Raw genomic sequence first — 12725 nt, forward strand, 5'->3', positions numbered from 1 at the left:
GCAACAGGAAAATTCAATTTAATTTTTATTGACCATTATGATTTAAACGCTCTCCCCATGAGCAGAAAGCCTGCTTTGCCGACCCCCAACTGGCCTGTTGCAGAAGGTATGAATGCAGCCCAGTTCTTAACCAGGACCTTACCTAAGTGGCCAGTCCGATTCCAGCCTGAGGGAGGCTTCCATCTTCCAAGAACTGGATGAGAGTTTGTCACTAACTATAAGAACTTCAACAAGAAACTGACTACAAGGCACCCAAAGGAATGCAAAGGAGTTGAGGGTAAGGGCTCAAGAGAAACTTTGGGAGATGGCTTTGTCCATCTGTCTCCCTCCCCACATCCAAGTAAAACGGAGATGACCACAGGGGTGCAAGGAAAGACTAAGTCAAACCTAGATGGTCTCCACGTTAAGTTGACGCGGTTGTTACGGTCCCTGAAGCGAAAGCACTCTGCTAATTGGTGCTCTTCAGCAGCCAAATTGGCCAATCAGAAACGCCTTCTCCGGAATCCGGAAGCGCTAGCGAAGCTGCCGCAGAGGCCTCTGGGGAGTATAGTCTTTCTAAGGAACGGGCCAATGGGGCAAAAACTTCGCTTGGGAACCGGTACCTATTTTCAGCCTGGGCATTTTGAGAAAAGAGACGGGAGGCTGTCACTGCGATAGCCATTGTCCCGTTAAATTAACGCCCAGAAGCGGCTCCGCGACCGCCCAGGGAGCCGGAGCCCGCGAGGATTCTGGGAACTGAATTCTGGCGTGGGCCCGAGGCCGACCGCTGCGGCGAGGCCTACCGGGTCCTTGGCCTCAGGATGCTCCTTCTCGGGCGGCGTGTACGGTCGGGAAAGGCCAGACCTAGGCGAGGATTCAGGTAGGGGAGTGCGAGCGGCGCTGCAGGAAACGCAGGCCGGAGGTTGCGAGCGTTTGGGTTTTAGGGGACGGGGTGCGGCTCCAGGAGCGCATTTGGGGCGGGGCAATGGGGAGACCTCTGAATTTCTGGGCGCGGCAAGGACCTTATTTCCCTAGCTGCGGCAAGATTGATCTGGAACTCTAGTTTCTTTTTTAACGGTGGTGGGATTAGAGGCCAAACAATTTCCAAATGGGGAGGGAGGCCCCAGTCTAATGATGTATCCCTAGGGTTTATTTGGGCTGTGGGGATGAGTTCAGGCAGGTCTAAACAGGGCAACAACCTCTGTGCTGGGACGAGAGGTGTGGCTAGGAGCTTTTATCCCCGGGTAGTCTTTTGGCGAGGGATCGTTTACTTGGGTTCTGCATCACCAAGTGGTTGTGGAAATCTAGGGCTCATCTTGAATTCCAAAGTTTTTGTTTTGTTTTTTACTTTTTGGGGTGGGGCTGGGTATGTCCAAAGTGTGTTTGAGCATAGGTGGGAGAGAGGACATCTCAGGCCTTGACATGCCTTGGTTTGTTCTGATGAGGTTGGGGAATAGGTGGTGAGCCCCACGTAATCAAAATATCCTTAAGGGGTGGGTGGGGAGGGTGTCTCGGTCTGGAGTCCGCGAGGTTTTTAGAGGGGTGAGGAAGATTTTTTTTCCCCTAGTAATAGCGGACTGTATCCCGCTGGCTTGCATCTGGGCAGTTTTTTTTTTTTTTTTTTTTTTTTTTTAATTTGGCCGGGGCTGGGTTTGAACCCGCCACCTCCGGCATATGGGACCAGCGCCCTACCCGCTGAGCCACAGGCACTGCCCTACATCTGGGCAGTTTTTGAATGGAGGTAGCTCTGTTTTCTGGGACCTCTTGTTCCAGGGTTTATTGTGTGGCGGGTGCCTGCTCAGCTTTGTGGCAAAGATCCTAGGTTTGGTTGTAATGTGTGTGGCCAGTTTGGATGATTCGCTCTTTTCTTGGGTGTTCTTCTCTCAAGTGTTGGGGCCAAATCTCTGCTTTGGGGATTTAAGGGGGGGTTAGGGACCCCTTAAGGGTGGGGACTTCTGAGAGCTGTTGCTCGACTATATTACTTCTGGCATGTGGCGAGCCTTAAAGTTTTTAAAAAAGTTCTGGCATGTGGCGAGCCTTAAAGTTTTTAAAAAATATTTTGCTAAAGACAAATTTTAAACTTACCCTGTAGAATCATACAGGGACCCCACCCCACCCCCCTTGGACCTATCCCCAAATTCAATGTTCCTTAACTCACGGCCAATCTAGATTCAGCTATATTCCCTCAATGCCATGTGTGCATATACTTTGAGAATAGTTAGACCCCAAAAGAGCTGGACACTATTTACATTGCCATTGACCCAAATGACTAATTGTGTGGCACTCCACAACTAAACTTCAAATCTAGGTACTTTCTAGCTTTGTCAATTTAAACAAGATACATAATTGTGCCTGTTTATCACAAAACCTAACTCATGGAATGTTTGGAAGGTAAAATTTGTACAGGGCTTGGAATTGTCTCTGGTATACAGTAAGAGTTTAGTAAGTGTTAACTATTACTAATAATATCACAATTTGAGGCCCATAGCATTAAAAAGATAAATATGTAGTAGTAGAATGTTAGAGCAGGCTGTATTCTGATGCCCACAGCTGGCTCTATCCCCTAGAAGCTGTCTAGATTCTTCTCTTCTCTAGCAGACCTGAGGCTTTTTTTAAAGGAAGAGGATACTCCCTCATTTTAAACTTGGGGATTTCTAGCCTCATATCTAGGGGCCAGGAAAGAATCCTGAAGCTCATATTGTCTGTTTCTTTAGGTCTACCTTCTTGAATCCCTGCCTGACAGGAAGGGACTGTCTGTTGAGAAAGAGAGGACTTCTGTGCTCCTGACAACCTAATTCCAGGTAGGTCACCTACTTTTCATGTTTGTCTTCTCTGCTCCAAATAATGGGAGAATTTTCTTTGCTAATCCTGACATATCGTGCCCTCAATGTCCCATTTGAGGGTCTATATCCTACTTGTTTCCCCAGGATATCAGGGCTGTTTTATGGGTAAGGGCCTCTGCAGCGAATATTGTCCCAGACCAGTGCTCTCATTCAGATTCCCACCACCCTAGCTCCAATGATACTTCATCCTGGCTGTTATATTCCTAGGGCTGTGTCAGGTGCTGTGAAATAAAAAAATCATAGCAACCACCATTTATTGGGAAGTTGTCCTGTGCCTGGCACTAGGTTTACAGTCACCATGATATTTTAATCCCTCAACAATTTGAAAGTTAGGAATCAAAATTCCCATTTTTATAGGCAAACTGACATGCAATTCTCAGCCTGTGTAACATGGCTGGGTCAAGTGGAATTAAATTTAACATTTCTTCAGTTACCAATATTCTGTAATTCCTATTTTATTCCAGATCCCTCAAGCTCACATTTTGTTTGCTTTTGCTGTCCTTGATGAATCAGTTAGGAAGCATTTTTGTAATGTTTTAGAGCATTTAATATTTATTACAAGAATCACCTATTTCTCAACATTTTGTTAGAATTGACCAATAAAATTATGTAAATCTGATGTCTTTGGGGGAGCAGGTCTTTGGCTTCCCTTTGATTTTTTTCTTTGGTTAATACTTTGTTTATTCTTTTCTTTTTCCTTTTATTTTTTGGCTTGATTTTAGGCAATTTATATTCTCCTAGGAAATTACCTGTGCTTTTTCTCTCTGTCTCTTCCCCTGCCCCCTTCTCTCTCCCCTCTCACCTTTTGAGCAGATTATTTATCCCCTTTGCCTGGTGTGTTGCTTCTTGGATAGATGTGCAGACTTCTAAACAGCAGCATCCTTTTCATTTCTTTAGATCTTCCCCGATGGCCTTCTATGATGACTTAAGTTTCTCCTGGACAGTAAGATCCCTGGCTGTTTTCTGATAGTGTGACAAGTGTAGAGACTTATGTCCTTTATTTTCGTGTTCTAGGCATAGCCACAGATCCTAGCACCTTGAAGTCTCAATCAATAGCAGGGACTGGAGCTAGCTGAGAGTGAGTTCATGGGCTTGGGAACTTCATCAGATATCCTGGCATCCCTCTGTGTGGCCTCTCCTTAGGTATACATCCTACCCTGCTGAGCTTAGAAATGATAATGTGACTTGATTGGCCTATGAGCTATGGTCAGAAGTATCTCTTTTGGTAAGATTTCTAAGAGCCTGTATATAGTTCTCCGTCTTTCATCTCCCTCTGTCATATTGGCATTTTACAAATAGAAGCTGCACTTTAGTCCTGGAGTGAAGGTAACTTAACACAATTACATTTAACAGATGATGTACATAGAGCCTGACTGAGAAATAAATCTTCATTACATTAAGCCACTGAGATTTGAAGGGGGGTGTTTGTTACTACAGCATAACTCAGCCTATCCTAACTGATAGAGACCCTTTCTCTACTTCATGCTGAGGATTCTGTCTTCCTCAGGGTGAATTTCTTTTTATTTTTTTAAACTTTATTCAAATTAATGTAAGGGTGCAATTTTTAGGTTACATTGTTCTCACTTCCAGTGTAAAGTTCCATTTGTAGAAGAGCCCCTCACCAAGGGGACCTGTTATACACCCTCACAATGTGCACATTAGGTGAGATCCCGCCTCATGCCCTCCCTCCTTCTGCCATATGTTCTCCCTCCTCCCTCCTCCCCCTCCCACTTCCCTTTACCCCGGAACTGGATTATATCAGTGTTTTATTATTCTTATGAACATGTAATTATTTATATATTGGTTTTGTATTAGTATGGAGTATATTGGATATTTATTTTTCCATTCTTGTGATACTTTACTAAGAAGAATGTATTTCACCTCCATCCAGGTAAATGTAAAGATGTAAAGTCTCCAGCTTTTTTAATGGCTGAATAATATTCCACGGTGTACATATACCACAGTTTGTTGATCCATTCATGAGTTGATGGGCACTTAGGTTGCTTCCATGACTTGGCAATTATGAATTGAGCAGCAATAAACATTCTAATGCAGATGTCTTTGTGGCAAAATAATTTATGTTCTTCTGGGTAGATATCTAGTAATGGGATTGCAGTGTCAAATGGAAGGTCAGCTTTTAATTCTTTGAGGATTCTCTGTACTTCTCTCCAAAAAGGCTGTATTAGTTTGCAATCCCACCAGCAGTGTAGAAGTGTTCCTATCTCTCCACATCCGTGCCAGTATCTGGTGTTTTGGGATTTTGTGATGTGAGCTAATCTTGCTGGGGTTAGGTGACATTTTAGAGTGGTTTTGATTTGCATTTCTCTGATGATTAAAGACATTTTTTCATGTGTTTGTTGGCCGTTTGTCATCCTCAGAGAAGTTTCTGTTCAAATCTCTTGCTCACTTATGGACATAGTTGTTTGCACTTTTCTTATTGTTTGAGTTCTATGTAAATTCTAGTTATCAAGCCTTTGTCAGATTCATAACATGCAAAAATCTCCCATTCTGAAGGCTCTCTGTTTGCTTTGTGGTATTCTTAGTTGTGCAAAAGCTTTTTAGCTTGATCAAATCCCAGTTATTTATTTTTGGTGTTGCTGCAATTAGTCGGGGGTGGGATCGTCCTCATAAAGTTTTTTCCTAGGCCAATATCTTCAAGTGTTTTCCCTATACTCTCCTCCAGAATTTTTATTGTTTCATGTCTTAAATTTAAAACTTTCATCCAACGAGAATCAATTTTTGTCAGTGGTGAGAGGTGCGGGTCCAGTTTCAGTCTTCTGCATGTGGATAAACAGTTCTCCCAGCATCATTTGTTAAATAAGGGTCCTTTTCCTCATTGTATGTTTTTGTTATGCTTCTCAAAGATTAAATGACAATATGTGGCTAGATTCTCTATCCTATTCCATAGATCTACATCTCTATTTTTATTCCAATACCATGCTGTTGTGATCACTAAATCTAACCTGAAATCTGCCAATGCGATGTTTCCAGAGTTGTTTTTATTTCTAAGACTCAGGGTGAATTTCAAACCCTGTCTGCTTATTTTTTGCCCATTCACTGAGTTATTTGTTTAGTGGACATTATTATAAGCAATGATAAAGAAAAAGGGCTTTGGAATTAGAATCTTGGTTTTTAGGCTTGGTCTGACACTGTGTAATCTTAAGGACCAACTTTTTAGTTCTTCAGTGTCCTCCTCCGTGAGATGGAAAGAACATCAGTATCTGCCTCTTGGCTGTGTTCTGAAAAAAAAAAAAAAATTTTTTTTTCTTTTTTTTTTTTGAGATAGAGTTTCACTCTGATGCCCTGGGTAGAGTGTCATAGCTCACAACAACCTTAAACTCTTGGGCTCGAGCACTACTCTTGCCTCAGCCTCCCTAGTAGCTGGGACAATAGGTACTCGCCAATGACACCTGACTTTTTTTCTTCTTCCTCTTCTATTTTTCGTAGAGACAGGGGTCTCACTCTTGCTCAAGCTGGTCTCAAACTCCTGAGTTCAAGCAATCCACCTGCCTTGGTGTCCCAGAGTGCCAGGATTATAGGCGTGAGCCACTGCGCCCAGCCTCAAACCTAGTCTTTTTTCTTTCTGAGTCACTTTGTCACTCTCAGACTGCTGTGATGTCATAGCTCACAGCAACCTTAAACTCTGGGGCTCAAGCAATTCTCTTGGCTCAGCTTCCAAGTAGCTAGAGTAGCAAGACTACAGATACCCACCACAAGGACTGCCTATTTTTCTGTTGTATTTGTCATTGTTGTTTAGCAGGCCCCGGTTTGAACCTGCCAGCCCTGGTGTATGTGGCAGGCGCCCTAACCACTTAGCTACGGGCGCCGAGCCCTCAAACCCAATCTTATTCCTCCTCCATTTGTAGATTGGCTTTAGCTCTGGATCATGACCTTTTATAGTAAAGCCATAGCCCCTTTTGGGAAATGCTGTTCTTAGGACCAGAGAAATGGTGGAATCATGCCATGCTTAGAAACAGCACAGTCATTTTCACTCACATTTCATTGTACAAGACAAGTCATGAGGCCAAGCCTAATGTCAGGGTCAGGGAAGTACAATCCAGTTATAGAGAAACAAGTAATTGGGAATGATGATAAAATCTACCTATTATAAAGGTCTGTTTTATCCTAATTACTAGGATTGAACTAGCAAAAAAGACTGAGATGCATTTCTTTTTACATTTTAGTAAAGACAGTCATATAAATAGAAAAATTACAATACAGTATGATTAAGGTGAGATGGCCAGGTTGGACAAAAAAGGGAGTAATCATCTGTGCCTCTGGTATTGGGAGATGAATCTCAAGAGCTTCTCAGGGAACCCCACCTAAGCCTCCAGAAGGGTATTAGGCATTGCAAGGCCTATAGTCATTTGGGCTGAGATCCTGGATGAGGTGTCTGAGGAGCTTCTGAAGGTGGCAGAGATCTTTGGGACCACATGAGAATTTTGACATGGGCCTATTAGGAGATGCCAGTATGCACCTCTGATAAGGTCATGTGGTGCATGCATATAGAGATGGAAGTTGGGGGGTTATCTTTACAAAATCATGGTGAGACCTAGGGCTCTGCCTAAGGTAAAGAAGGACTCAGGGTAGATCCCCCAAACTCCTGAGAGTATAGGGACATAGAAGATTGAACACAAATAGAACCTTGGCTGAGGGAGTCAGCATCTGAATTCTGCATGCCCTGATTGGTCTAGAAGAAGACATTCAGAGGCTTTTTCTCCCTAGGCATTATGTTACATTCTGTTTCCTCTTTGACTTAGGCTCTAGGTAGCAGAAACTGATCCAAGACATGAAGTCTGAATCTCAGGTGCAGACGTGGAAGAACTTGTTCATTTTGAAAGCTAAGGGAGAGTGGCAGAAGACAGACTTGAAGGCCTAGAAATGAAGGTAGAATGAATGAAGGTTGAAAACCCCTTTAGATAGAGACTCCATGTTACTTGAATGAGTGTGAGAGGATAGGGTCCCTGCTGAAGAGGCATGAAGCTTAGGGCCCATAATAAAGGCCCCAGCAATGTCCATTTGCTTCTCCATCCTGCAGGTCCTGGCTGCTTGGAAATGAGATGGGCTTTTTAAGGTTGGAAGTCACACTACACACCAGCAATCTACCTTAAGATGAAATAATATCTACTTGGGCCTCTGGCAGACATACGCTGGGCTAACTTTGGGCCCATTATGTTGCCTATTCTTCTGTACTGTGAGAGCAAGCCTGGGAGAAGATTTTGTCTTCAGAGAATGAGGAAAATATGGAGACCATGAAGAAATTGTCTCAAAATAATAAGGCAAAAGGTGAGAATTGTTGAGGGTCTGGAAAGGTGAAGAGGGTGCCAGGGCTCCAGGTTCATTGGAGAATGCTTCAGAGGTCACAGCTGAGTGTAGTGGCTACTTTCTCATCCTAAGACTCAGAAAAGCTACTCTGGGAGTGTCATGAGCATTCTGGCTTCTCATAGCTTCTTTTTCTTTCCCTAGGTTTGCCTTCTAATTATATTTACTGGCCCCAAGAGAAGGAAGACAGGCCCCAAGTACTGGTGAGTAGGGGTTATTTTTTTTTTCTGAATTGATTCATTTTCCAGAGAATAGATATATATTTTCTTTCTTGGGAAGGGAGAAAGCAGACAACACTTAGATAAGTGAAGCATTAGGGGCTTTATTTGGAAAAAGATTGTTAAAATATGTAGGGAAAGATAGGGGTTTACAGATCCCATTTAGTAATCTGGATGTTTCAAAAATACCCATTCTAGACCCCATCAATGACTCCCATTTTTCTTATAGTCAAAGTTTTCTTCCATTTTCTTCTCTAAATCTTTACCATTCCCTACTGCCCAGAAAAGCCCCAAGTCCATGATGCCTTTTTTTTTTCTCCAGCCTATCTTCTGCTGTTCCATTTCTGAATTCCTTCATTACGAGTGCTCAAGGTCACCGTTCTGAACACTTGAGGTTTTCAGATTGATTCACAAATAATTTCTCCATTTAAATTCTAAGTGATCAAAGGCCTAGAATATGTTTTGTGCATTAGTTAAGCTCCCACAGGTTTTAACATAAAGCTAGATGCATAGTAATGCCCAGAAGAACATCATACGGAGAACTGTGTACCCTGAAAAGAATTAGATCAACTTGGATATCCAGACTCCAGGGCTACTAGCCATGCTTCTCTTACAGGCAAAATTTTGGTAGCTTGCTGTACATTAACTTCCTGCCTGTTTGTAGGCACTAGTTACATTCAGGGATGTAGCTGTCATCTTCACAGAGGCAGAATGGAAGAGATTGAGCATGGAGCAGAAGAACCTATACAAAGAAGTGATGCTGGAGAATTACAGCAATCTACTTTCGCTGGGTGAGACTGTGTTCTTTCCTTCATTAATTCAGTAGAGATTCACCGATCACCTACTGTGTACTGGAAAGTATTCTAGATACTTATAATACATTAGTAAATGAAATAATAATCCCTTCCTCCATGGAGGAAACAGACACCAAACCAATACCTTCATACACAGAGATATTGAAATATGGTATGTTAAAAGGCAATAACTGTGACATAGTAAAAAGTAACAATAAAATAAAACAGGATAAAGGAGTATTGAATGTGTTAAGATGACTGGCTGAATTTAAAAATTGGGTATTTGAAATCAATGAGGAAGTAATAACATTTGACCAAAGACAGACTGTGGCGAGGAAGTTAGAACTCTAGATATGTAAGATAAGAACATTTTAGGTGGAAGAAATCAGTGATGCTAAGATCTTATGGAAGGGATGGTTCCACCCAGTGTAAGAAACTGCATGACAGCCACTGAGGCTGGGGCATAGTTTGCAAGCAGAGAGTAGTGAGAGATCAACAAATTATAACCATCAAATTTTTGGTGGCTTTGAATTTCATAAAGCATATACATATATTTTCATTTGTTTAAAACATATAATGATTTTTTAAATCTGGGTAGATAAATGCTTGGCTTTTGGGTATCATAAAGCATAAACATGTATTTTCATTTGCTTAAGAATATATAATGATTCTTTAAATCTGGATTGATAAATGCTATCAAGTGCACCATTATGCTGGATGAGAGGTTGGCCAACCTTTTCTCTAAAGGGCTAAACAGTAACCATTTTGGGTTTTGCAGGTGGTGTAGTCTCTAAACAACTCTTACCTTTGCTACTGTAATGCAAAAGCAGCTGTAAGTAACACATACATGGATGAGTGTTCCAATAAAACTATTTATGGACACTAAAATTTGAATTTCATATATCACGAAATATTACTACTCTTGAGTTTTTTCTAACCATTTAAAAATGTTAAAACCACTTTTAGCTTGTGGGCTATACAGAAAAAGGGCACCAGATTTAGTCTGTAGGCCACAGTTTTCTGCTCCTTGCCTAGATCAGTGCTGTCTAGTAGAAATATAATATGAGCCACTTAGGTAATTTTAAATTTCCTAGTAACCAGATAAAAAAGTATAACTGAACAGGTAAAATCAATTTTAATAAGATATTTTACATAAAAAAAATAAAATTAAATTAAAAAAAGATATTTTATTTAACTCAATATGTCAAAATATAATTTTAACATGTAATTAACATTAAAAATAATTAGATATTTTACTCATTTTTTTACTAAGTCTTTAAAAATCTGGTGTGTATTTTACACTTGGAGCGCATGTTAGTTCAGACATTCCAAGTGCTCAATAAGCACGTATGGTACCACCCAGTGGATGGTGCCTTTCTGGTTGTTCCTCTAGATAAAGCATGGAAAGAAGGATTCACATTTTTAGAGTCATAAACCAATTTCAGGCAGGAATTTCTTTAAGGGTTTCCTTCAAATGGCATGGCTGTTTGCCTGATATGAACTAATTAGGTTTATTTTGTTCCATTTTCATCTTCTTTTATGTGTTTTGAGCTGATCCACCCTGATTTGAACCAACCTCATCTGACCTGGCTCCATCTAAATCAGTATGGAGTCATTCATTTCAATCTGGTTTGATTTATTATTATTTTTTTAATGGTTCTATGTGTTTTGATTTGGCCTTAGCTAGTTAGCCTAACTAGATTTTATTTTTGTTTTTCTGTAGTCATTTTATTCTCCCTCCTTCTCTTAATACATTTAACTGGTTCAGAGGAAAATGTTAAAATGACCTTGTTTGAATTAATCTTGACATTGAAAATGTAGAATCCTAATTGCATTCCTTGAAATAGTTTCCTTTGTCTTGCTTGACACTGTAAACTGTAGTTCCCTAGATTCTTATGTCTCTCTTTTGTGCTTTTACTTCTGTCTTTCTTTTGGACTGTAGAGGTCCATAGGACCTGCTATCATATACTCTTTTTCTGTGTCTGTATTCACGCCCTTTAACATTTTATGAACTTTAATGATTTTCCCCAATCATATATTATAATGAACTCATTTTCTATCACTGTCTCACCTGTGCTTTATCCCCGTATTTCTACTTGTCTGAAAAACAACCACAAGTTTAATCTCAATGTTATCGAAAATTGAAAGCATATTAGTTTTTCTCTTATTATCTTTTTCTGTGTTTCTTTGCATATTCGTATTATAATGTAAGGGCCCTGGTAGAAATAAATGGGTCAATTCTCTTTGAAATAATTTTTAAAGCCTTCACAGGGGTGATACTTTAGTAAGTTATATAGATAATAGTGTGGTAACCAACAAACTCAATACTTCATTGGCTTATAATAGCAGATATTAATTTCTCACATTTACTTTTCACTGTAGTTCAGATGTGGCTTAACTCTGTTAGTTCTGGGATCCACTATCTGGGTCGTGGGGTTTTCAAGGAAAAAGAGCAATAATGGAACCACGTTTTCCCTCCCTCCCTCCCTTCCTCCCTTCCTCTCTTTGTCCCTTCCTTCCTTCCTTCTTTCCTTCCTTCGTCTCACTTGTCACCCTTGGTAGAGTGCTGTGGTGTCATAGCTCACAGCAACCTCAAACTCCTGGGCTTAAGTGATTCTCTTGCTTTAGCCCCTCAAGTAGCTGGGACTACAATGCCCAGCTATGTTTAGAGATGAGGACTAGCTCTGGCTCAGGCTGGTCTCGAACCTGTGAGCTCAGGCAATCCACCTGCTTCAGCCTCCCAAGTGCTGTGATTATAGGCATGAACCACTGTGCCTAGCCAAGGAACCACATTTTTTTTTAATTGTTTGGGATTCGGTACATGAGTTACACTGATTGTGTTTGTTAGATAAAGTCCCTTTTATGGTTTTGCCCCACCCCCAAGAAGTGTGCCATACCCTGTGACCCCCCATCCTCCTCCCTCCTCCCCTCTCCCTGCTCCCTTATTCCCCTACCCTCCCTTGTATTAGGTCATCTACTGCCTTCATATTAGAATTGAGTACATTGGCTTCTTGCTTCTCCATTCTTGTATGCTTTATGGAACCACATTTTTGCTCTTAAAACTTGTTTGACAGTGCATTAACTTCCTACTAACCTTTGTCAACAAAGGTACATCACAAAGCTAAGTCTGATGTCATTGTGGTGGGAAAGATAATCCTTCTTTAGAGATGGGCTCAGTGGGGAGGGTTAGCCAATATGTAACTAAAATGTAATTTACTGCAAGAGGGAAGCTTAAGTTGAAACTTCAAAAGGAAATTAGGATTCATAGGGTTAATGCATGTCAAGGAGGAGCTGGAACCATCTAGACCTAACAGTTATCAGCATATTACCCACTTGCTTCATCCTTTACTTCTCTCTTTTTTGCTTTATTTTAAAGTTAATCCTAAATTTTACCCTTAAAAAAATCATGATATTGGGCGGCGCCTCTGGCTCAGTGAGTAGGGCGCCGGCCCCATATGCCGAGGGTGGCGGGTTCAAACCCAGCCCCGGCCAAACTGCAACAAAAAAATAGCTGGGTGCTGTGGCGGGCACCTGTAGTCCCAGCTACTCGGGAGGCTGAGGCACGAGAA

General features: G+C 41.3%; 1 protein-coding gene across 3 annotated transcripts in view; it reads left to right on the plus strand.

The window, feature by feature from the left end:
- The first annotated feature begins 579 nt into the window (after nt 1-579).
- ZNF343 (zinc finger protein 343) overlaps nt 580-12725 on the plus strand; it is a 28264-nt gene continuing 16118 nt past the window's right edge. For 2 of the 3 annotated variants that reach the window (XM_053574667.1, XM_053574670.1), the window contains exons 1-5: nt 580-859; nt 2694-2780; nt 7861-8108; nt 8289-8347; nt 9027-9153. In XM_053574667.1, coding sequence (XP_053430642.1) covers nt 8066-8108; nt 8289-8347; nt 9027-9153 — 229 coding nt within the window. In that variant the 5' untranslated portion in view covers nt 580-859; nt 2694-2780; nt 7861-8065. Of the gene's footprint in view, nt 860-2693; nt 2781-7582; nt 7710-7860; nt 8109-8288; nt 8348-9026; nt 9154-12725 lie in introns of all 3 variants that reach the window. The other variant, XM_053574668.1, reaches the window with a different exon arrangement.

Source organism: Nycticebus coucang, chromosome 21 (genome assembly GCF_027406575.1).
Source record: "Nycticebus coucang isolate mNycCou1 chromosome 21, mNycCou1.pri, whole genome shotgun sequence".
NCBI lineage: Eukaryota > Metazoa > Chordata > Mammalia > Primates > Lorisidae > Nycticebus > Nycticebus coucang.